The 21,415-nt window shown below is 46.4% G+C and overlaps 1 protein-coding gene across 1 annotated transcript in view; it reads right to left on the bottom strand.

The window, feature by feature from the left end:
- Nucleotides 1-447: 447 nt before the first annotated feature.
- Nucleotides 448-21,415, bottom strand: part of BAP1 (BRCA1 associated deubiquitinase 1) — a 30,922-nt gene continuing 9,954 nt past the window's right edge. Inside the window, exons 8-17 of the mRNA XM_089524642.1 lie at nucleotides 19,817-19,895; nucleotides 15,265-15,388; nucleotides 13,093-13,243; nucleotides 11,482-11,666; nucleotides 10,876-11,009; nucleotides 7,542-8,014; nucleotides 5,053-5,213; nucleotides 4,166-4,258; nucleotides 3,581-3,653; nucleotides 448-3,035 (exon numbers count right to left, since the gene is read on the bottom strand). Of these exons, the coding sequence (XP_089380768.1) occupies nucleotides 2,902-3,035; nucleotides 3,581-3,653; nucleotides 4,166-4,258; nucleotides 5,053-5,213; nucleotides 7,542-8,014; nucleotides 10,876-11,009; nucleotides 11,482-11,666; nucleotides 13,093-13,243; nucleotides 15,265-15,388; nucleotides 19,817-19,895 (1,607 nt within the window). The 3' untranslated portion in view covers nucleotides 448-2,901. The remainder of the gene's footprint in view (nucleotides 3,036-3,580; nucleotides 3,654-4,165; nucleotides 4,259-5,052; nucleotides 5,214-7,541; nucleotides 8,015-10,875; nucleotides 11,010-11,481; nucleotides 11,667-13,092; nucleotides 13,244-15,264; nucleotides 15,389-19,816; nucleotides 19,896-21,415) is intronic.

Consider the following 21,415-nt stretch of genomic DNA (forward strand, 5'->3'; position numbering starts at 1 on the left):
TGATACTATAGATTGTGATAAGATACACATCAAAAACAAATTTTGAGCTGTATAGGAATAAAACCATGTAGAAATGTATTAGACAGAAATTAATGAAGTATTAGCCCAATGTGCCCTTGACCAAAACCAGTCTTGGGAATCTTCAACAGTAATGCCAGATACTACAGTGAATTAGAAAGAAAAAAAAAACCAATTTGCGAAATGGTGTAGAGTAGCTACTTCACAGATACCAAGTGTACAACTGTAACCTAATGATCATGTTAAACACCCTTTACAATTCAGAACAGCAGCAGCTCACAAACCAAATTCTGCCTAATTTTTTGCTGCCAGGCTTTCATACTGCAGCCAAGAACTTCAGATGAAGCAGGCCTCTGCCCCAGGAAACCAATGTATAATCCAACTATATTGTGTACCACATTCAGCAGTCCAGTTACAGTCAGAGCCACCTTCAGAGGCAAGAGATATACATTTTATTTTTTAAAACTGAACTGTTATTTACAGCACTTGAAATTGACAAAACAAAAGGCAGATTATTCTGCCAACATATAAAAAAAAGATTAATTTTACAGTCCGCATCTGTACATATTTGCAGAGTAAGTCAATGTAGTACTGCTTCCAGCTACACAACCCTCTCCTCAGAGGGCACTGCCTTTACACGCTGCAGTCTGTGGTCATCCTTTGAATTCCTCTAAATATTTCCTGGTGAATACAAAAGGGGAGAGAAAGGAAATCTTCCAGAAACAACGATTGCTGTGGCCTCTGGATAGCATAATCTAGAGCAAGGGTGATGAAAATATGTCCTGTCTTGTTATTGGACTCTACCCAGGTATAGAGAGCTGCAGTCCAAAAACACCAGATGGCCACACTTTCCCTAACCCTGATCTATAGCAAACGAGCAGTTGTGACTTGCTGAGTTTTTCCTCCCAATTGTAACATACTGACAAATGCTGCTGTATACATCACAGCATTCCTTTTCATAGGACATAAAAATAAACTAATCTACACAAAGAGAGTTGGCAAGGCTTGCACAAGAGAGCTGTAGTAGCTGGAGAAGTGCCCCTTAGGCAAACCAGATCTCATGGCAGCAAAAGGCTACCTCTGAGGAGGAGGGGTGGTAGAATTTGGGGGACCCTGAACCAGCGTTAGCCAAAGAGCATGCTACAGATGTGTGGCACAGACATCACCCATTTCTAAAGCAATGACCCAGCTATCTCAACCTGAAAACATCATCTGATGGTAAAGACATGTTTACCATCCTTTGCTTCTTGCTCCTGTATCCTGACCTGTCTAACAAGCCACATATTCTACTCCCAGAAACAGAAAAATGAGATTTCAAAGCAAAACCAATTCATGGAATTATCAGCCTAGTAGTCCTTGGTGCCAGCATCACACAACTTAGTACTTCAAAGGTATGCAAAACAGAAGGGCCATTCACATTTACTAACAGCAAGATGGGAGTACCTTGCCATATCTTCCTCCCACATTTGTCCTGAAACACATAAAAGAAGGAATCACAAAAGACAAAGAACAATGCCATGATTCCTTTCCACTAACATAACTCTCTATCCTTATACATATTTATTTTGGTTTAACAGATCAATACAACTGTGGTTAAATGCAAGCCAACTGAGTTTACTCCTAGTATTTTCACCGGACCTCACAGCCATTCTGTTTGTCTCAGATTTGTTCACCTTCATAAAAGGAGGCTTTGTTCAGCAGAAGTTAAGCAAAAGCAAACAGCTTCCTCAAGAAAACCTGAGGCTAGGGCTTATCTGCCCCAAGATAATATCTGAAAAATTATCTCAAACAATTTCATAATTCTGATCATTTTGTGCAGAGGGCTTCCACACATATAAAACACCAGAAGGCAGCACTTCAACTGCAAGGTACAATACAAGGTGTACTACAAATTGTGAGCAGCACTCACACCACAAGGCCTTATGCAGTACAGACACAGTCCACAATGGAAAGTCCTCTCTGCTCCTGCAACAAATTAAAGAAATCACTAGGAAAAGTTAGTCATACTGATAGTGACTCTGAGGAACAGCTGCAAAGAAAACTCTCAGAAATGGATAGCATCCCCTCAAACCTAGACAATAAAAGGTATCCAAAGTAAGATTGATGACCACCTGTAATCCTATTTACAGTGATAATATGGCTCAGGGGAAAAATACAGAAAACAGATATGGCTCTATACTCTTGTGGACTGCACAGCCAAAAGCAGTGGTCAGGAACATTACTTTGGCCCTGAACAGACGGGCACCCAAGTACGTACTCTGTAAGTACTAGGGTTGCCTGGGGACGTCTCTTTTATGCATGTACAAAATGGCAGCACCTTGTTCACATGGGCGCCACCATTTTGATGTAACGGACGCCTAGCGTCCACACATCGCATCACCCAGGTGACGTTGCAAGTGCGCCAATGGGCGGTCTGTAGCCCTCCATAGTTACCTCTTACTCTTTGGGAAAACTGAACACTGCACCAACTCCAGCTGCAATGTTCTCCTAGAGGATAACAGTGATTTGGTTCCTTCCCTTCTAAACAACCTTCAGACAGAGCCCCGGAAGAATGCCAGTGCCTACTGCAAGACATACAGATCGATCAAGGAGTCAGAGCAGCAGATTCAAAAGCCTACCCAGTAGTCCATTCCAGTGGTTCTGGTGATTGTGCTGCCGGCATCCCCTTTGAGGAAAAAATTACACCAGAATGGGCAACATCTAAAACCCAGCTGAACGTAGGTGGGTTCATGTGTAACATTACACTAATACTGATTATTTGAACAGAATTTTAGTGCAAAGCCCCCCACCTGAGCACTGCCCAGCTGGTAGAGAAGTGCATGAAATGTGTACCAGATTATCCAAGTAGCAAACAGAGCACAGAGTACTGTCCAAATGTTGATGCTACTGACGCTTGGCTTTATAAGGTCGGGAACGTTTCCGCCGGTCAGGCTTCCGTTGTTTGTGGAGGCGCCCAATGCTGACCCCTTGCCGTCTGCGTACAGAGATGTTCTGCTCTACAAGGCTAGCCAACATTCCTGCAGAAAGATAGTTTGCAAAATTGGCAAGTGTTAATAAATCAATGTTATATAATGATGGTCTTCTTTCCTTTTCAGTCAAATCAGATTAGCCTGTGAGGCAGGCACAATAAGACACAAAGAGACTTATATAGATACATTTTTGCAAAGTAAAACTTCTGGGGCACAAGTCCAGATTATGTTATAATCAAGATTAGCCTTTGCTGGAAATTTTGAACCAGCAAAGGAAACTGGATAGCTGAAGTAAGGAACATCATATTCAGCACATGTTTGTGACTGGATATTAGAAAAAACAGAACAGAATCTTAAATTAGCATTTAAGATAGTTTGTAAACAAATAGATGTGGATATAAATTTTACTAAAAACAAGCATAACACATCCCTACAAGAATTTTAGAATCAAAATTCATCTAAAAGAGACATTGCCTTTTGGGAAGGTACAGAATGTGAAATAGACCCATCCATCCCCAGAATCACTTTATCCCTTTTCTCCCTATCCAAATACTCTTTCTTCTGGTGCCATGATTGCTCAGCGAGCATCTCACCTTCTTGTGCAAGCATGGAGATAAAGGTACATATGAATTCATCGTAATTGTGCGTTCGTCTCTGGTCATCGATCTAAAAGTCAGAAAAGTAGATGAAAAGCATCTGTTCAGCAAGTGTTGTGCTCAGACAAGTAAAAGAAAAGTTCATCTATATTAACTATGCTTACTTGGCTAGCAAGATAAAAGCAAGTTTGCACTATGCCAAAGCACAGGCAAAACCAGCTTGGCAACTGTAACCAATGGCACATTAGTGCTAAGTCAACAGGCAAAATGGCAAAACCTCAATTTTATCCAGTTTTTCAAAGACAAATCTGTTAAAGACAGACACACAGAAATGTCTAGCTACAAACAACAAGCGCTGCTCAAAAGTTATTGCTCTAAGTTTAGCAGGAGATAGAAAAAGACAGCAACTAAGCATGTTGAGTGGACTTGTGAGTACATGTGATCTCTGCCAACTTTGCTAGTTTGAAGACTATCAGAAAGTAGAACCATAATGACTATCAGAAAGTAGAACCATAATGAAGGAAAGTCATCCCAGGATTCCCCACTTCCTCTGCCAAACACCACATCACCCCTTTAGCCTACCTTGAACTTCTTTCTTTTCTCCACCTCCTCCTTTAGACAGGCTTCATAGTTGGCAATCTCAGCCTCTACACACTTCAACAGTGCCAGCAGCTCCTGCCAAAGCCAAACAGATACAATGTGAGTCCTGCCATTCCCCAACAGTGTACCTTCCTAGTTGCAGTAACAGGATAAGTAAGAGCCAATTCCAACTAAGGAAAGAGTCTTACTATCAGCCTGATGCATCAGTGACATCTCAAGGTTAGGTTTCAACACAGATTGTTCTTCTGTACCTTCAAATAATTTCCGACTTATGGCAACTCTAAGTCAAATCTATCATGGGTTTTTCTTGGCAAGATTTGTTCATTGCCTTCCCGTGAGGCTGAGAGCATGTGACTTGCCCAAAGTCACCCTGTGGGTTTCATGGCCAAGCTGAAAATTGAACCCTGGTCTCCAAAATTGCAGTCCAACACTCAAACCACAATGCAACACAGGACTGGGCCATTAATTACAATTGAGTGCAAAAGGTTTACACAACCCAGAAGCATGGCTGTATTGGGCAGGCAGGGGGAATCATTCTAACAAATAAAGTGCAAAACAAAAGTTAATTTGATGAAGTTAGATCACCAGCAATGTGGAAAATTAAACAGGAAAAATTAATCTTGAATTTATCCACAGATCTCAGACCTTTAATGAGCACATCTGAGGGGGGAGCAAAACATTTGAACATCCTTGCCCTAAATAACTATCAATTTTGTATTTTCTGTATTCTGCTTAATAAGTATCTTCAACTAAATATTCCTGGCATTTGTGTCAGTATGTATTTGGAACAAGAGTCTGAGTAACTGAATCACAACGAAGAGGTATCACCTTCTGCCCTGGCATGGCTGTTGTAGGACACTGATACTTACTTTAGGAGAATACTTTTCCCCACCAGGGGTATCACCAGACCGGGAAATTCCAGCCTTCTCCTTGCTGTCATTTGGCTCATTCAAGTCTCTCTCTTCTAGCTTAACAACTGACTGAACCTCTTCATTCACTTTGTTAGAGGAAAGGGAGCTTTTCCCATTATCTGGTATTCATGAAAACAACAAAGAAAGAAAGAATATTAAGCATAAACCGCATGTAGGTAAGCAAACAGCATGGGGTATTACTGAAATGGACTGTACATAAGGATGTTTCTTGACTCAGGAGAATTATATACACAGATTTCAGAGGAAATGAGTCCCAACCTCATGCCATGAAGCTAAAATTTTCAGGCAACTTTACAAAGCATGGAGACAAGCTCTTAAAGGAGTTCCACTGAGACCATCCCATGCTATGTTCACATTAACATCTGGGTGTTTCAGCAGGGATTATGTCTATATGCATGCTTTATTTTTGTACAGGATTTTCTTGATTATTACTTTTTTCTTTGCTTTGTTTTTACTTTTTAAAAACTTAAAGGGTCTATCCATAAAGTCATGTAAGATTACCCCACAGCTCTTTTTGGCTTTCCTTGCCAAACGACAGGAAGCCACATCTTTAGAGGTGGAGAGAGATTATCATGAGAAAGGAACTGCTGACTCAGCCTAGTTCTCTGCTCTAGCATGGAGGTTACACTGACTCCTTGTGACTAGTGGAAGATCCTCAGTGCATATTAAATTTGTAAAATGTATGAATATGTCCAACATTACATATCACAGCATGAACAAAACCTTTGCAACAAAGAAGCCTGACACCAACCTAAACACCTCTTTGTTAAACAGTTGGCCCTCCTTATATGTGGATTTGCCATGGGCAGATTTGAGCATATGCACATGGCAAACCCGGAAGTTGTCCTCAATGGCGGCACACGTGCACGTGTGCCGCCATTGGGGACAAAAGTCCCTCTCCTCCCCTCCTCTTTCCCCCCTCCTTCCTACCTTCCTTCCCTCCTTTCCTACCTTCCCTCCCTCCCCTGTCCCCTCCCTGCTTACCTGCTTGGTCACCGTCGCCGCCTCCTCCTCCTCGTTGCCGCCTCCACCGCTGCGAAAAGGCCGGGTGGTGCTCTTGGAGACCAAGAGGCCTCCAGGCTTCACCCGGCCCTTGTGCAGTGGCAGCGAGGAGACCGAGGCTGAACTTCACCCTCCTTGACGGCGGCACCACCGTGAAAGGGCCAGGTGCAGCCTGGAGGCCTCTTGGCCTCCAAGAGCACCACCCGGCCTTTTTGCAGTGGCGGCGAGGAAGACGAGGCTTGACCTCCCGGCCTCCGCCACTGTGAAAAGGCCAGGTGGTGTTCTTAGAGGCCAAGAGGCCTCCAGGTTGCACCCGGCTCTTTTGGGGTGGCAGCGGCAGCAGGGGAGCTGTGGTTGCGAGGAGGCCGGAAGGCCAAGCCTCAGACTCCTCTCCGCTGGTGGCGGATGGGGCGGCGGAGAGGAGGCCGAGGAGAGTGCCAGAGGCTTCCTCTCCACCGCTGCCTCTGCCTCGGCGTGAGGGCCGGGTGGCGGGCTGGAGGCTTCTTGGCCTCCAGCCCCGGCACCCAGCCCTTCTGCAGTAGCGGCAAGGAGGCCTCTGGTGCTGCTGCTCTGCCGCCTCGGCCTCCTCATCGCCACGGCCAGGGAAAAAGGTCAGGTGTTGCTCCTGGAGGCCAAGAGGCCTCCAGGAGCAGTGGCAGCGGCCTCCTTGGCCCCATCTCCGCCACTGCCGCCTCCAAGCAAGGGCCGTGTGGGGATGTTGGAGGCCAAGCAGCCTCCAGCCTGCCACCCAGCCCTCACGCAGAGGCAGACGCGGCGGCAGAGGGGAGGCCGAGGCGGTGGAGCAGCAGCGCCAGAGGCCTCCTCACTGCCTTGGCCTGCATGCCTCCGCCACCGCGGAAGGGCCAAGTGGGGCTATTGGAGGCCAAGAGGCCTCCAGGTCACCACTCGGCCCTTCCGCGGTGGCGGCAGAGGAGGTGTGCAGGCCGAGGCAGCGAGGAGGTCTCCAGCGCTGCTCCTCTGCCTTCACTTCGCTGCCGCCGCCGCCATCACCATCACCTCTGCGGAAGGGCTGGGTGGTGGGCTGGAGGCTTTTTTCCTCCGGCCGTGGTGGCGAGGAGGTTCTGTGGAGGCGGCGGCAGCAAAGAGGAGGTTGCAGCGGCGAGGACAAGGTAAGTAGGAAAGGAACAAGGGAGGGAAGCAGGTAGGGAAAAAGTAGGGGAGGAGAGGGACAATGGACTTGAGCATACGCGGATTTTGGTATATGCGGGGGTGTCTGGAACGGATCCCCCGCGTATACAAAGGGCCCACTGTATTCATGTATTTTTAACATCCACTGGTCATTCTGTTCTTACTCACCATGGGGCCTAGACAGGGCCCAAAAGTAGGGGGGGGGGCTTTAAAGCCTCAGCAGACTGGTGTGGCTTCAAGGGTACAATAACCACAGTCCTTCCCCTGAACCTCACCTGTGATTGTAAGTGACCCAAAAACACCATCTTCCGTGAGGTGCAGCAAGCCTGTGCTGATAACAGGACCCAAATCTCTCACTGCTCGATTGTAGCGTATACAGTCCACACGAAGCAAACTGTCCTCATCCCCAAATAGCACCTTAGAGATGTGGGAGGTGACAGGACTGGAGGGGCGAGTGGGATTGGCTGACCGGATGGGGGAGCGGAGTGGGGAATTGAAGGCACTCCCAATCTCTGAAGCAGTGTCTGTGCTCTCGTTGCTGGGGGTAGGAGATGGCTGGGAATGGGCAACAACTGCAACTGCACTGCCTCCGCCACTGGTCTTGATAGACAGAGGAATAGAGAGGTCCTTCTGTGTCTCCTTCAGCTTCTCAGTGAGGACACTGATTGTGTTGGGCTGGAGCATGGAGAGCTGACCATCTGCACTCCCCACCAGGTGCTCATGCTTCACCTGGCCCTTCCTTTTGTAACTGTACCAAAACCAGAAGATAAAAGAGAAAGATTTGGAGGGCAAAAAGACCAACATATCACAGTCTTTGACAATCAGATCAAGAGGCTGTGCAGACCACCTCCAGCTGTGCTAGACTGGGGCCATGGCAACCACATACTGCGGCCTCAATCTCTCCTCTCCGCAGTGCAAAAAGAAGCTGCAAAAAGTGGTTCCTTTTTGCACCCTGGAAAGGGTGCAATAGCCGTGGCTTTAAGGCGCTCCTTTGGCGCTGCATCATGTGGACGCAGTGCCAGAGGAGCCGCATGGACACACACCCCAACTCCGCCCCCTGGCCAGCCTTAATGGCCGGTGTGCACATCTCCTAAGACACAAAGGTAAACATCAATGTACATTTACAGTGCTATAGAAATAAACTATGGGCCCATACAGACAGGCCAAAATAAAGCTGCTTTGGATCACTTTGGAGGTGTGCTGTTTAAATGATGCATGTGTCCTAAGAGGCCAGAGGCCATGCCAAAGCCATGCTCCAGTCCTAAGCACCAGAGCGCAAATTTGGCGCCGCTTCTGGTATCTTAAAATGCATGTGTCATTTAAACAGCATGCCTCCAAAGTGACCCAAAGCAGCATTATTTTGCCTGTCTGTACGGGCCCAACAACAACAACAACAACAACAACGTATTTTCCGGTGTATAAGACGACTGGGTGTATAAGACGACCCCCAACTTTTCCATTTAAAAGTTAGAGTTTGGCATATATTTGGCATATAAGACTACCCCTCTTCCAATGCATGCTAAGGCTAAGAGATGCCTCAGAGAGGGGTGTCTTTTCCCCCTCAGCACACTCGGGCTGCATCCACACTGGAGAAATAACCTGGTTTGGCACCACTTTAACTCTTTTCTGGCTCAAGGCTATGGAATTCTGAGAGTTGGAGTTTGTTGTGGGCCCAACCCCACAACAAACTCCAACTCCCAGAATTCCATAGCCTTGAGCCAGGGCAGTTAAAGCGGTACCAAACTGAGTTATTTCTCCAGTGTGGATACAGCCTCCCTTTCCTCCCTTTCTAGTGCAAAATCCTCATTTCGCGCCATTGAGGTGGGTCCTTGCAGCACCACAAAACCAACTCTGGGGTCTAAAAATAAAAGATCCACCCTTTCCCCCTCCTTTCCTATCTCTTGGCTTTCCTTCCATATGAGTGAGTGAGAGAAGGGCCAGAGGAGAATACTTTCAAAAAAAAAAAAAAAAAAAAAAGGAAAGAAAGAAAGAAAGAAAGAAAGAAAGAAAGAAAGAAAGCCAGGCCTCTTTTTTTTACCCCCCTTTCAGGACCTCTGCTGCTGCTGTGAACCCGAGGAGCATAGGAGCATGAAATGGAGGATGGATCTAGGGGGAGACAGAGGAGGAGGAGAACTGTGGCTGCATCCACACTGGAGAAATAAAGAGGTTTGGCAGCGTGTTAACTCTAGGTCTGGCTCTTTGCTATGGAATTCTGGGAGTTGGAGTTTGTTGTGGGGCCCAGAGCAAAGCTCCGCGGCCATTTTTCAGCTCCCCCCACCATATGCGGTGACCAGTCTAGCTCGGAAGTTTCTGCACCTGGCGTATAAGACCCCCCCCCAAACATCTGAGAAGATTTTCCAGGGTTAGAAAGTCGTCTTATACGCCAGAAAATACGGTAGTAATAGTAATACTCATACCCACAGGAACTACTTTAAAAGAAATAAGAAGAACTTTCTGTAGTTGGGAAGATAAGGGCTTCTGCATTCAAGAGAACCATCTAAGTGTCTAATCCTCAGCCATGTGGAAAGTCTTCTTTGCTATCTGGTAGTCGTTCTGGTAAAAGCTCTTAAAGGCAATTCTTGGCAGCCCTATTCCAAATTTCTTTTATTTGAGAAAATTGCCAACAATCAAGCTTTCTTAGTGGCTGCCAACCTTTTACAAAATGTTTATCTCCAATGGACATTCATCACCCTATTCTTTAACACATTTGCAAGTTGGAGGGTGACACTAATACTGGTTTGATGCTGCATCACTGTGTGTGTTTATTATCTTTATACTAATGCTGGTTTATATGGTATCTGAAAGCATTTTATACTTTTCTTGATTTAATTCAGGAAGCCCGCACTTTTCGACACCTCACTCAACACTTGCAAATTACAGCCAAGTTCCAACGAGAGGTTAGTTCTTCCTGCCTACAAGGCTCGCTTGGGATTACCTACTTGTTTGGCCCTAAGGCTTGCGTAAGGAAACAGCAGATCCCCTCCTTGAATTAATGGAACTCGTCTGTGTTTGAAAGCATGGATAGAGCAGGCTTGTATCATTTCTTCTTCCTCTGGAGGCTTGCTTTGCTTTCTATGGAGCAGTCTCTTCCTATGAAGACTGCTTGCATGCACACTGCTTGCAAAGTGAAAGCTGAGAGGGTGAGGAAAGTGGCAAGCCTCCATAATCAGCTAAAAACAGGCAACAAGCATGGTCTAATAAGTCCATGCATTTATTATTTTCAGCTGGGTATCTCCCCATGTGCCCTGAATCCTGGCATGTTACAGGAAACTGTGTAGTTGTTCCCTTGGCAGATAAGCACTAGCAGTGGGTGAGGAAAGAAAAGTTATTTCCAATTATAATTCTCTAACCTGAGAAGTCATAGAATCCTTGTTTTGCAATGTTAAGGATGCTTCCATTAGGATTTCTCCTCCCACAATTGTATTACACATCAGCTCAAAGCCAAGTATCACAGGAATTCATTCTGTCATACTTCCCTGTAAAACTGTATATTCTGGCTTTCAAAAGATAATCTTCTACCAACATTGAAAACTTTGCACCTTTTGGAGACTATTTTCTCTCTACAGAGGACCAAGGAGAGAATGAGCCAACACTGGAGACAACTGTTACCTCATGGCAGTATTGGTACTGCACACTTCCTCTTCCTCTTCATCATCATAGTCATCCTCATCATCAGAGTACTGCTGGTGTTGCCGCACTGGAACCCGGCTCCGGCCTACCCCTGCTGCAAGATCTTCTTCCTCCTGAAATACATTTTATAGGACTGCCTTCAAAACGCAGCCTAGGAATTCTATCATGGAAAACCAAGTGCCCCTCTCAAAGCCCATCTTTTAAGAGAACTGCATCATGGTGTGACTGGCTGTGTTACCACCTGAACCTCATGTCTCTGCACAGACTTCTGGGGCTCATCAAAAGCTACAATGGCAAGCCTGGCAGGATGTACAGAGAAGAGTTCCACAGATTTCAAATGTAATCTACTCACATGAACAAAACCTCCTCCCAGTAAATTTTAGATCTTCTAAAGGGCAGTTATTCAAGTATGGGATAGTTATGCAGCAGCAATCAAGTCAAAGTAAGCACAGAAGCACGCCTTGCTCCCTGTGAAGCAACTATTTTCCCTGGAGGCTCAGGGGCCACAAGTTACAGCTTCATGTACAGTTCATGTACATTATGCTCTCCCAGGTGGTGAACAATTGTTTCCCAAACTCCACTTACCTGCATGGGTGACTTGGCATAGTTGTGATTATCCAGAAAAGCTGGAAGTCTCTGCACAATGGGATTCGGGTTGGACAGTGTCCCATTTATACTGCTCACATGTGCCTTACTGCCCAGCTTCAACTTGCTGGGAGGGCTCTGGTTTGAGGTGGGTGGATCCTGGCCTCCAGGCTCCTCTGTAGCCCCTGCAAAACACACATCTTTTTTTATCTCTAGAAGCAATTACACCAGGTTTTGCATGTACTTACTGAAAAAGTGCACACCTCCAAACAGGATGCAATACTTTCATATTCAATAAATAGAACATCATCCCTTCCCTCAAATCCAATTAATATAACAGGAAGATTGACTGATTGATAGATTGATTTGTTGATATAGCCTGCTTTCTCCCAAAATGGGGTTTGAGGAAAGGTTTATATGATAGACACAACTATCTATAGTTTGCAACCCCATCTGAATTAAGATGAGGCCCAGAGTGCACATTAATTTTCATCATCCATAAATACTAGCCTTCAGCAGCCTCCATTGTAAAAACTGGCCCTTAATGAGTTCAGGCTTCAAATCGGGGTTTGTTGTTGTTGTTGTTACCGTATGGCTTCAAGTAGTTTCCAACTTAGGCCGACCCTAAGTCTTGGCAAGAATTGTTCAAAGGAGACTTGCCATTCCCTTCCCCTGAGGTTCAGAGTATGTGACTTGCTCAAGATAGGGAAACCTTATACATGTAGCGGTGACACAAGGGACAAATGTGCTGGATGGAGCCTTCCTCCTTCCCTCTTTCACACATATCTATTCCCCCCTTTTTCTCCTTCCCTTACCGTGATTTGATGGGGGGGGGGGGGGTTATCTACATCTTCACTGGCCTTTTTCCTAAGCTTAATAACATGGTGGATCTAAGACCAAAACCTTAAAACCTCACAAAATTCCCCCTTTACATAGAGGGAAGGTCATCCTCTCCCGAGAAGCTACTCCTTTAGTCCACTATACTCCATGATAAGACACAAACAAACAACAAAGCAAAAGAAAAACTGTATTCAGTAAAAATGCAGCAATAGGATACTATGGGAAGGGGTTAGAAGAGGATGTGGCAGAAGGTAGATTAAGTTTTAGTGACAGATCTCAGGGTAATTTGCAAATTAAAACTGAGAAGGGGAATTGGGTCCAATAGAAAAAAGTTAACAGTTTAGAACTTTGGACTCCTGCCTCACAGTCAGTGCATGGGTGGAATCCAGTATCAGTGGATTGATGTGCCCTGCCATCCAGAGAATGACTTCCCCCACACGTTAAGTTATACTACTGAAATGAAAGACACTTGGCATATCCAGGACTAGAATTTGGGGCAGAAGGACTGTTAACTCTGTTCATATTTGGTTGTGAAAAAAGAAAAAAAATAATCTTGGGCTCTGAATTCTTCAACTCTAGGTATATGTATTTTGCACCAGGCTTTAGTTGGTGGGTCATGGGGGTTGCAGTAAAACTTTAAAGCAGCCCTAAGGACACTGGCTGGCCAGCCACCCATATGTACTTTATATTCTGAGCATAGCTCCTCTACATTGCAGCCCACCTTCACTGTCTTATCAAATACAACACTTGCACTTTCTAATATTCTCATACCTGCCTGTGAGCTCTCTGCAACCGGTTGCACTTTCCCTATTTCCAGTGCAGCGGAAGAGGTCTTGCTGTTGACTGGTTTGGGCTCCTCAGAAGCCTGAGATTCTTGAGCTTTTGGTGTGTGGACCAACTCTGGTTGAGTCACTCTGATTAACTTACAGAGGGGAAAAAAGAGGAACATAAGCTATTCACAAAAGGAAAATACAACACAAATACGAAAAGCAATGAAGGTCTCTACAATGTTAAATTCCATCTCCATGACTTCTGACAAATGGAAAAGCAGAGAAACATTTTGGGAGATAAGGAAGAGATAATCATCTGATCTCTTGAGTAGTACAGTCGACCCTTCCCTTACGCGGGCATCCGTTCTGGACCCACCCCCCACATAAGGGAAATACTGCGTACGCTCGAGCCCCATTGGAAACAATGGGGTTTGTGCATGCGGCGTGCGTGCCATTGTTTCTTCTGGTGCGCTGCTTCAACTAAGTTGAAAGCCATGTATGTCGCACCCGCATATAAACTGGGCGCACTGTATGTCCATTCTACATCCTCCTGCAGTTATGACATTAAAGGCATTCATTCAAGCAATTATTTCAGAAGAGTCTTCACCTTTAGGTCAAGTACTAGGGAAACTACCAGCCATCTTAACATAGATTAGTTCAGGTCTGACCTTCAGAAGATAGTCTAGGGGTTTATTATTTCTGCCTGGGAAATATTATCTATAGCTTTGCTGTAGCACCTTGATTATGTAATGCTCTCCCCTTGGGGCCCAGATAGGTATTAACATTGCTTGCTTTGGGGGAACAAGTCTTTTTTTAACATGCATAGGCGTGTTACAGACCGCCTGAAAGTGGCGGTCTGCCACCGCCTCCATTTCCGCCTCCAGGAAGCTGCAGCCTCCAAACGGGGAGGCTTCCCAGCAGCGGAAAAAGAAGCCGCAAAAAGCAGCTTCTTTTTGCGCTGCGTTTGCCATGCACAAGTGCGCAAAAGGCACACTCGTGACGTCGCAAGGCAAGGGGGCGTGCGGACGCTAAGCGTCCGGCATGTAAAAATGGCCGTGCCCATGTGTATAGGGTGCCACCATTTTTACGCCCCCGTCACGTGCTAGGGGTAAGGCCGGTATGGACGCTAGGTCCTCGGCCAACCCCTAGCACATGACGGGGGTGGCGCAAAGGCCCGTGCAGAATGGGCCATAGTTTTTAATTGTTTTAGCTTTTTTGTTGTTTTAATTCAGTGATCTATTTAATATGCTTTTTAAAATGATTGCTATCTGCAATTGTTTTAAATTGTTTATACTGTTTTAATTGTATGATGCTCTCAGCTATCATGATAGAGGGTCGGACAAAAATATTTTGGTTACTGGTAAATAAATAAACCACATGTCATTCATTCTGGACAGCAAGCAGAATGGTTGGGCTGCAAGTTAAATACTAATTAAAAAGATGAAACGAAAAATGAACAAGATGTCACTAGGGCAGATGCCCATTGTTCAAAATAGTGAAGCTCTATATACTACAGAGATCCAGTGTGGAGTATTGGTATGAGTGTTGAACTACAGCTCTGGACACCAGGGTTCAACTCCCCATTCAGCCATGGAAACCAACTGGGTGACCTTGGGCAAATCACTTTCTCTCCACCTCAGATGAAGGCAAACCCTCTTCGGAAAAAATCTTGCTAAGAAAACCCTGTGATAAGTTGCAAGGCCCACTTATTCTATTTCTACTTTGGAGGCTCTGAGGGATGTGACTATATTTTTTACTTTTTTGTCTATCCTTGACACATACATAATTTGGGTTCTCCTTCTATAGTTTCCAAAGTGTGGAAATGTTGTTCACAACCCAGAGCTCCAGTAGTGTTGCACAATATCAGAACTAAACAGGGAATCTTTGAGTTAGAAGAGTCCACAGGGGCCATGTAGTCCAAACCTCTGCAATGCAGGCAGACACAACTAAAGCATTCCTGAAAGACACCCATTCAACATCTGTTTAAGGACCCCCAAAGACAGGAAATTCCAGCCCTCAAGGTAGTCCACTTCACTATTAAACAGTTCTTACAACAAAGGAGTTCTTCTTAATGTTTAGGCTGAATCTCTTTTCTTGCAATATCTCTCCTCTTGAAAACCAGAAACAACCAGGATAAGAGATCTAACCATTGGGCTGACTCCTCCACTCTTACCTGTTGCAAAGCCTCTAATACAGTTTGCCGGTTCATCTTCAAGATCTGCAGCTTGGATTCATATTTCACCCTCCTGTCAGGCACCACTGCCATTAAGTTAAAGCGGATGTCATGATATGGCTCACTGCAGAAAGGCAACATCAGATCTTAAATATGTATCTGCAGCAGAATCCACCCCTGCAACACACTAAAGCCAATCCAACACTAGAGTTTGAGGCACTGCACTATTGGACCTGCTAATAAGCTTCATTCTAGGTATTCTGTACACAAGGTACAGCAGGTCTTAGGTCAAGAGCAAAGCCTTCAAAAAAAGGATTTTCAGAACACAACATCAAAGAAAAGGGTTTGGGGGAGGTTTTTTAAGCAGAGCTCCCAAATTGTCAAACAGTCCTAACTAATGATTGTGATATGGCTTAGATTTTAGGAAACTGTGAATTTGTATCTAGTGAGGTATTCTACTGTTCTGTACTGTGACATGTGTCACATACCCACTATATTGTAAACCGCTTTGATCCATAGGAAAGGCAGTATATAAATAAAGTTTTTATTTATTTATTATTTAATGTTGGCTGGTCTATTATTTATTTATTTATTTTATTGAACATGTTTGGAGGACTCCAGTTTGTTTTTGCTGCGGCTCGGAGGCGGCTCCGGAGGACCAGCTGGGGACACCTGGGGGGAAGGCGGAGCGAGGGGCGTGTCGGTGGCAGCGACACGCTGAAAGCCAGCTGCCTGGACTCCTCCTCCACCACGCCTCCTTCCTGCCGGACTTTGGGCCAGGGGCCACGCTGCTGCTGCCGGGCGGCTCTCTCTGGGGTGTCGGAGGTGCGCATCTGCGCACCGCCCCAGGGAGGCCGCCCACGGACTGTTGCAGGACTCCTCAGCGTCACAACTGTGCAGTTGCGCATTTTTGCAGGATTAAGGAGGCTGTGTAGATGTTAGCCTTAGAGCAGGGGATGCCTGAAGTGGCTAACCTCTGCTCTTTCAATTGCTGGGGAAGGGTGGGGGGAGGTTATGGATGCGGGGGATGCATGGGCTGGGGAGGGGAGGGGGGGGATAACATCGATACGAGCGGAGCTCCCATTGAGGTAGTGTGGGGCAGGGGGAGGTATGGCGGTGGGAGAAGGGACTTGCGTTCCAGGGGAAGGCGAGATCGATGCGTCATATCTATCTCTCCTTCCGGTCCCCCTCCCAACCTAAGGGACCTGAGGGTCACTCCAACCGTGCCACAAACCCTGTCGCTGCTCCTGTGCAATGCCAGATCGATTAACAACAAGTCCCACATCCTCCATGATCTGTTGGAGGATTATAATTGCGATCTGGCTTGCATTACCGAGACCTGGCTTGGGCCTGAGGGAGATGCTGTGTGGGCTCAGGCCCTGCCTGCTGGGTTCTCGGTGAAGGACCAGCCCAGGTTAGGTGGGCAGCGGGGTGTGTGGCCTTGATACATAGGAACACCTTGTCTCTCACCAGGAACCACATCCGACAGACTTCCTATATCGAGTGTATTTACCTGACCCTGAAGGCTAGGGACAGTCTGGGGATTCTGTTGGTGTACCGGCCACCCCGTGCGCTAACGGACTCCCTTAACGAGCTGACACAGCTGGTCGCGGAGTTGATGCTGGAGACGCCCAGGCTACTTGTCCTGGGTGACTTCAACATCTCCCTCACGGCCAGCTATGTTCCATCCGGTGCGGCTCGGGAATTCATGGATACCATGGCGGCCATGGGCCTGTCCCAGCTGATTTCGGGTCCTACGCATTTTGCGGGTAATACTCTTGATTTGATCTTCTGTTCGGAAGCGGAAAATCCGTGGGCGGAAATAACTAACATTTCCCCCCTGTCATGGACGGATCATTTCCTGGTGGAGGCAAAAATCAAGGTCTCTACCCAGATCCCCCCCGGGGGAGGCGGACCTATTAGGATGGTCCACCCTCGAAGGCTGATGGAACCCAAGAGGTTCCAGGAAGCTCTAGAGGGACACATGGTTGGAAGTGACGGCGACTCTGTTGATGCCCTGACTGGTATTTGGAATACCGGTCTCTCTAGGGCTATACACAGTATCGCTCCCAAGCACCCTCTCAGACCCGCTTCCAAGCGTAAGCCCTGGTATACGGAAGATCTCCGGGCAAGGAAGCAGGAACTGCGACGGCTAGAGTACCGTTGGCGGAAACACCTTCGCTCAGACGACAAGGCTCTCCTAGACCAACTGTTAAAGGACTATGGAGAGGCGATACGAGCAGCTAAGAACTCGTTCTATGGTGCTCGTGTCGCGTCCGCGGAGTCGCGTCCGGCAGAGTTGTTCAGGGTAGTCAGGGAGCTAACTCAGCTCCCTCCTGCCCTGAACCAGATCCTTGAACCTTCTAAGGCCTGCTGTGACCAATTTAACAACTTCTTCGCGGATAAAACCTCTCGGATAAGCGAAGGTCTTAACGCCGACATTAGAGCAGAACCTAGGGTAGAGGCGTCCAGAGCCTCCGTGGACTCCATTAAACTGGATCAGTTTGAGTTGGTAAGTACTGATGATGTGGACAAGATCCTTGGAAGTGTTCGGAAGACAACCTGCTCTCTCGATCCCTGTCCCTCATGGTTAGCGGCTCAGGGGGGACCGGCAGTAACGGGTTTGCTACGCCGGATTATTAATACATCTTTGAGGGAGGGGCAATTTCCATCTGATTTAAAATTGGCCATGGTAAAACCTTTACTAAAAAAGCCCTCCCCCGACCCCCTGTTACATAGTAGTTATCGGCCAGTCTCGCTGCTACCATTTTTGGGGAGGGTGATCGAGAGGGCGGTTGCACTCCAGCTTCGATCGATCTTGGATGAAACGGATTATCTGGACCCATTTCAAACTGGCTTTCGGGCGGGTTACGGGGTCGAGACGGCCATGGTCGCCTTGGTCGATGATCTCCGTCTGGGCATCGACAGGGGGAGCGTGTCCCTGTTGGTGCTCTTGGACATCTCAGCGGCTTTCGATACCATAGACCATGGTATCCTTTTGGAGCGCCTGGCAGAGGTGGGAATCGGGGGCACTGCGCTCCAGTGGTTCCGGTCCTACCTCTCTGGGAGGTTCCAGATGGTGCAGCTGGGAGACGTGTGCTCCGATAAGAGGGCCCTCATAACTGGGGTCCCTCAAGGAGCCATTCTGTCTCCCATGCTTTTTAACATTTACATGAAACCGCTGGGAGAGATCATCCGGAGACATGGGGCGCGGGGTTATCAGTACGCTGATGACACCCAAATAGTCTTCTGTATGTCTCCGACTGATGCAGTGACTGAGGATGGCGTCTCTCCTCTCGTGGCCTGTCTGGAGTCAGTAATGGGCTGGATGAGGGAAAACCGACTCAGACTGAATCCAGAGAAAACGGAGGTACTTGTGATAGGTTCCCCTGGTCCAGGAATGGCGGTGGTTCCACCTGTCCTGAACGGGATCACGCTTCCTGTGAAGGACTCCGTGCGCAGTCTGGGGGTGCTTCTTGACTCGTTGCTTCACCTGACAGCTCAGGTGAATGCGACGGTCAAGAGCACCTGTTATCAGCTTCGGCTTATTCGCCAGCTGCGCCCATACCTGGCCCAGAGGGACCTTGAAACTGTGGTACATGCTCTGGTAACCTCGAGACTGGATTTCTGCAATGCACTCTACATGGGGCAACCCTTATACCAAACCCGGAAGCTACAGATGGTACAGAATATGGCAGCCAGGCTGATCACTGGTACTTCCAGGGCCAGCCATATTACACCGGTGCTAAAAGACCTGCATTGGCTGCCTATTCGCTTCCGGGCACAGTATAAGGTGTTGGTGATTACCTATAAAGCCCTAAATGGCTTGGGCCCAGGATACCTGAATGACCGCCTCTCCCCATACATTCCGCCCCGCACCCTCAGAACCTCTGGGCAGCAACTACTTAGGGTCCCAGGGGCCAGGCTAACCTCTACAACAAGGAAGACATATTCCATCGCCGCCCCGGCCCTATGGAACACGCTGCCCACAGAGCTCCGCTCGGCCACCTCCCTGGCTCAATTCAGAAGGGACTTAAAAACCTTCTTATTCCATGCTGCATTCCCCGATTGAAGTTCCAGCTGGCCTCCCTTCCTCCTAGCGGGCAAGAAGGTTGGCTAAAGGGGTTTTTAAAATTGTTTTTATTGATGTATTTGTATATCTGATTGTATTTGATGTTATGTAACTTGTGGTATTGTTTGATTTTATTATGCTGTTCACCGCCCTGATCCTTGGAAGGGCGGTATATAAATATTATTATTATTATTATTATTATTATTATTATTATTATTATTATTATTATTATAACATATAGCCAACCTTTCACCCAAAAAAGGATCTAAACCAATTCTCAACCTTCCTAATGCCACAACCCTTTAATACAGTTCCTCATATTGTGGTGACCCCCAACCATAAAACTATTTTAACCTCAGTTTCGAAGACCATTGGAAATATGTGTTTTCTGACATTCTTAGGCAACCCCTGTGAAAGGGTCTTTGAACCACCAAAGGGGTCACAACCTACAGGCTGAGAACCACTGATCTAGACACTCACCCTGCTGTAGCCAGTCCAATCCTCTCCATGATAACTCTTCTGGCTTTATCTGTCCATTCCTCATCCTCTGCCCAGGGCCCTGAAAAAACAAGAAACAGCAAGTGTAAGATGTGTATAAAGAAATAATCCAGGCTGTTGGGGTTTGTTTCCAGGACCCCATGTGAATACCAAAATCCATGAATGCTCCAGTCCCAAATGGTTTCCTTGATAAAAAATGGCAAAATCAACATTTGTTTATTGGAATTTATATATTTTTAAAAATATTTTCAAGCTGTGAATGGTTTAATCCATGGATAAATAAAATCCATAGATATGGAGGGCTAACTGCACCCAAAAACAAATTCAGATAATTATTTTTTTAAGAGAGAGAGAGATTACTGTCATTATAGCCTAGTGTTTTCTAACTCTATTCCATACCTAAACCCCTTTCACTGTCAAAAGAATCAGATATTCACATACAAAGCCAAAGAAAATATACATAGGCTGCATCCGTACTGCAGAAATAATTCAGGTTAACAATACTTTGTCTTGATTCAGTACTATGGAATTCTGGGAACTGTTGTTTTGTGAGACATTTACCCTTCCTTGTCAGAAACCTCTGGTAGCAAACCAAACTACAAATCCCAGGAGGCCGTATCACTGAGCCATGGCAGTTAAAGTGGTATCAACCTGGATTATTTTTGCAATGCAGATGTAACCATAACAAAATATTAGTACCTAGCGCGTAAGACACTTGCTATTTGTCCATTGCCCTTATTTAATCATGATCCAGTCCTTCCTACGGACTATGAAATTATTCAACAAATAAATAAGAGTATGAAAAAATAGCTAAGATTTTACCCTTCTCTATCATCCTGCTTAACCCCCTTCTCTTTGCCATCATTCCTAAATTTCTTTATTTAGATTACAAAGTCAAAGATTATTAGTTTTCATTTGCTATAGTTATTACCGTATATACTTGACTATAAGTCAAAAAAATGCATACCCCAAAATGGACTCCAAAATCATGGGTAGACTTTTAGATGGGGCAATGAGTTTATGCTTATAAATTTCCTGAAATAATAAGTGCCCACCTTCCTCTGTAGCCTTGTAAGAGCTCCCTGTTTCAAGCCCCGGCGCACGCACTCCTCCTCTCTCCCTGTGTGTGTGTGTGTGTCTTTTTTTCCCTCTCAGCCTTCCCACGCAGCCAGAGCTAACAAGTTGCTGCTGAGTCAAAGGACACAAACACATTATATGACCTGGCTTGTCCCCCCCCCCCCCCCCCCCCCCCCGTTTTGCCTGGAAATCCTGGGGTTGAAAGGCAAAGAGAGAGAAAGGTCTGTCCTGCTTTTTTGCAAGCCCTGATCCTTGGGGGTCTTTGGGGTGGAGAGCAGAAAAAGAGTGGGGTCTGTCCTCCTTTTTTGCAAGCCCTGATCCTTGGCAGTCCTTGGGGTGGAGAGCAGAGAGTGGGGTCTGTCCTTTTTTGCAAGCCCTGATCCTTGGGGTGGAGAGCAGAGAAAGAATGGGGTCTGTCCTCCTTTTTTGCAAACCCTGATCCTTGGGAGTCCTTGGAGTGGAAAGCAGAGAAAGAGTGGGGTCTGTCCTCCTTTTTTGCAAGTC

The sequence above is a fragment of the Sceloporus occidentalis genome, unplaced genomic scaffold, assembly GCF_023333645.1.
Source record: "Sceloporus occidentalis isolate IW3139 unplaced genomic scaffold, rSceOcc1.0.p SCAF_1, whole genome shotgun sequence".
Lineage (NCBI taxonomy): Eukaryota > Metazoa > Chordata > Lepidosauria > Squamata > Phrynosomatidae > Sceloporus > Sceloporus occidentalis.